At 36.0% G+C, this 3,382-nt stretch overlaps 1 protein-coding gene across 1 annotated transcript in view; it reads left to right on the plus strand.

Moving 5' to 3' along the window:
- The window catches only part of FBN1 (fibrillin 1), a 247,051-nt gene that overhangs the window by 176,038 nt on the left and 67,631 nt on the right, over positions 1-3,382 (plus strand). The window contains exons 32-34 of the mRNA XM_017872776.1: positions 853-975; positions 1,126-1,248; positions 2,854-2,979. Coding sequence (XP_017728265.1) covers positions 853-975; positions 1,126-1,248; positions 2,854-2,979 — 372 coding nt within the window. The remainder of the gene's footprint in view (positions 1-852; positions 976-1,125; positions 1,249-2,853; positions 2,980-3,382) is intronic.

Consider the following 3,382-nt stretch of genomic DNA (forward strand, 5'->3'; position numbering starts at 1 on the left):
AAAAAAAAAAAAAAAAAAAAAAAAAAAACTTTATATTCTTTTCTATAACATATTTATATTAGAGAGTCTATCTTGGCTAAAGTTGACAATGGAATTTTGAAGAATAGAGCATTTTGGAAAATTTGGAGTCTTAGTAATGTCACCCTAATCTGGTACTCCTTATATTCTGACAAAATCCCCATTGGACTAACTTGAGTTTTACATGAAATATACAAGAAAGCTAGGCTCTCCAATGTGCTAGGACTCTAAACAGCTAGGGAAAGACGGCTTATATACTGTCTTAAGGAACATTTTCTGCAAATGCTTAAATTAGCAATACCTAAAGTAAAGCTTTTATAGAAATAAAGCATAATTAAATAACTTTTAAATTTAAGAATAAAATATATTTTATATATAGAATATAATGCAAAAATTTTCTAACATGCCAACAGGTTTGTATTTTTTGTCTATACAAGATATGAAAATAATGTGCATCATTACTCCATAGTTGACTTACTAAAAATATTAGCAATAGAAAATATATGACAAGGAGTATTAAAACCATAGAAAATTAAGCAACTCATTTTTTATGGTCTTCAGCTGTAAAAGGTCACTTTGCAGTGACTGGAAACTTACATTAAAATATGGAAAATAGTTAGAGTTAATAGTAGCTAGTACAATCATATTCTTATTCCTTTATAATTTGAAATTTAAAACTGTTTAATATATGTAGAGTTTATATATGGATGCAAAACCAATCTATACTATACCATGGGAAGTTTGAAGGCAAGTCAACTTTTGAATATTACTTATTTTAAAAACCAAAAGACATTGGTGCTGAGCCTTTTTCTAAATCGCTGCTCATTTTTCCAGACATCAATGAATGTGAAATTGGAGCACACAACTGTGGCAGACACGCTGTATGTACCAACACAGCAGGAAGTTTCAAATGTAGCTGCAGTCCTGGGTGGATTGGAGATGGCATTAAGTGCACTGGTGAGTAGGAAAGTAACAGAGATTGCTTATCAAGGACTGCGTAGATTACACATATGAAAATGTTAATTCTGTAAAGTTATCTTAATTTGTGTATTATTGGTTTTAAATACCACACTTTCTGTTAATAATGATATAACCTTTTTCCATAAGATCTGGACGAATGTTCCAATGGAACCCATATGTGCAGCCAGCATGCAGACTGCAAGAATACCATGGGATCTTACCGCTGTCTGTGCAAGGAAGGATACACAGGCGATGGCTTCACTTGTACAGGTATGTTCACACTAGAAACAAACGGGTCAACACTAGTCAGAGAAGCAAGGCATTCCACATTTCGCAGGCTAGCAATTCCTTTTTGAAGACTAGGCCACTTAATAGAAAAGATTCATCATTTGACACTAGAGCTCTGTGGGGAAAAAAAAAAAATTGGAACCAGGTCAGTTAGGGAGACCTCAAAAGCTTCTCGATAGATACATAGATGGAGGGATGGATGGATGGATGGATGGATAGATAGATAGATAGATAGATAGATAGATAGATAGATGTTTAGATGCCATTATCACATCATTTACAGTGATCTGTGCTCTAACACAAAATGATACCAAAAAAGTCATACCATTCTCCACCTCAAGTCAGCTAGGCCTTATAATATTTACAATTGGCATATATATCATTATATAGCTGTATATAATGATGTCCTTAATTTAAACAAATCATACTTCTTTTTATATGCCTGGCCTTTATGTTTTTTTGCCTATTTCTCATCAACGACTTCCTTTCTGTAACCCCACAAGGATAAGCTTGCTGTAGGAAGCTATGTAAGGAGAAGGGATTAGATGTTCTAGATTAGAAGAACAGTATATATTTTTCTCCAACACGCCATCATCATCATCATCATCAACATTCCACATTGGTATAAGTAAAAATTTCAAACCTGCTATGGAATTCATTCACTTCTGGTTTTGCAATAATGTATTAATGAAATTTTCTTTTTGGCTCTAATTAATAGTCATAGAATTAACATAAACTGCTATACGCATTTAAACATACATGATTAGACTTGTCATTACATAAATTATACATATACTTACATGTGCATGTATTTACAGACAGCACTTTTTATATCAGAGCTCTGGAGTTAAATAAAATAGTAAGATCCATTGGCCATTAGGTCGCATAGCTGTTCCTATAATTTAAAACATTAATTTATCCTGAGCACCTTTGTTCATAAAAAGTCATTTAAGCACAATAGAGGCTAAGGCCCATTAAGTGATTTACCTGGAATTTTTTTTTTTATTCACTGAAAGTTTTATCTCAGAGGGAATCATTTTTGCCTAACTTATTGATGTTTTGTCATCAAAAAGCTCCCATCATTTTGAGAACATATTCAAATTCCATGTATTAGACATGTGTGGTTTATGTGTTTGATATTTAAATGCCTGTGATTATCAAGAAAACTAGGTAGAGATTAAACAGATGAAATTTTTCTTCTCCCCTATGGTTGCCATTCTTGTGCACTTTTGGTGCCCATCTAAGCTAAGCCTGAAACTTGAGAAATAGGCACAAACATGATGTGTCATTTCCCATCATGGGTGTGCCCTCCATGCAGATGACCCTTCTTGAACAGGCCTTGGTTTGCATGATTCCTTCGGCTTATTCATTTTACCTCATTCAGGGTAAATCATCATTCAGGATTCTGAATCAGCCCCATGTAAATTGCATATTCAAGATTAGCCTTCCAAAGAGAAAAATAAATGACTTTAAATGTGTCACATTAATGTTATGCCAAAACATTGCTGCACTGGAAAGTTGTTAGACCTGAGGAATTCGAAAGCCCCTAAGCGAGGAAGAGTAACGTGTGTTTCTTTCTGGCTGTAGACCTTGATGAGTGCTCTGAGAATCTGAATCTCTGTGGCAATGGCCAGTGCCTCAATGCCCCAGGAGGATACCGCTGTGAATGTGACATGGGCTTCGTGCCCAGTGCTGATGGGAAAGCCTGTGAAGGTAACTGATGGGGAAGCCGCTGGGAGCCTTGTCGGGCTTGATGAGATTAGGTTATTTAAACATTCCTGATGCGTTTTTTTTTTTTTTTTTTTTAACTGAGGTATGTTTTAGCTTCATGTCTAAGCTGGTCAGTTCAGTCTGTAGAGGGGTTAGGTTTCCAGCTGACCATTTCTCTTGGTGCATAGAAAACCTCAGCTGACTGGCCACAAGCTGTACATCCAGCCTTGGCCGCATGGTCTGCAAGGGTATACCCATTGGTCAGTGAGGGTAACCAGGTGTGGTTAACTCAGTGCAACCCATTTATCCCTACCAAGGGAGATGCAACCCATTTATCCCTACCGAGGGAGATGCAACCCATTTATCCCTACCGAGGGAGATGCAACCCATTTATCCCTACCGAGGG

This window comes from Rhinopithecus bieti, unplaced genomic scaffold, assembly GCF_001698545.2.
Source record: "Rhinopithecus bieti isolate Rb0 unplaced genomic scaffold, ASM169854v2 scaffold_6945, whole genome shotgun sequence".
NCBI classification, from domain to species: domain Eukaryota; kingdom Metazoa; phylum Chordata; class Mammalia; order Primates; family Cercopithecidae; genus Rhinopithecus; species Rhinopithecus bieti.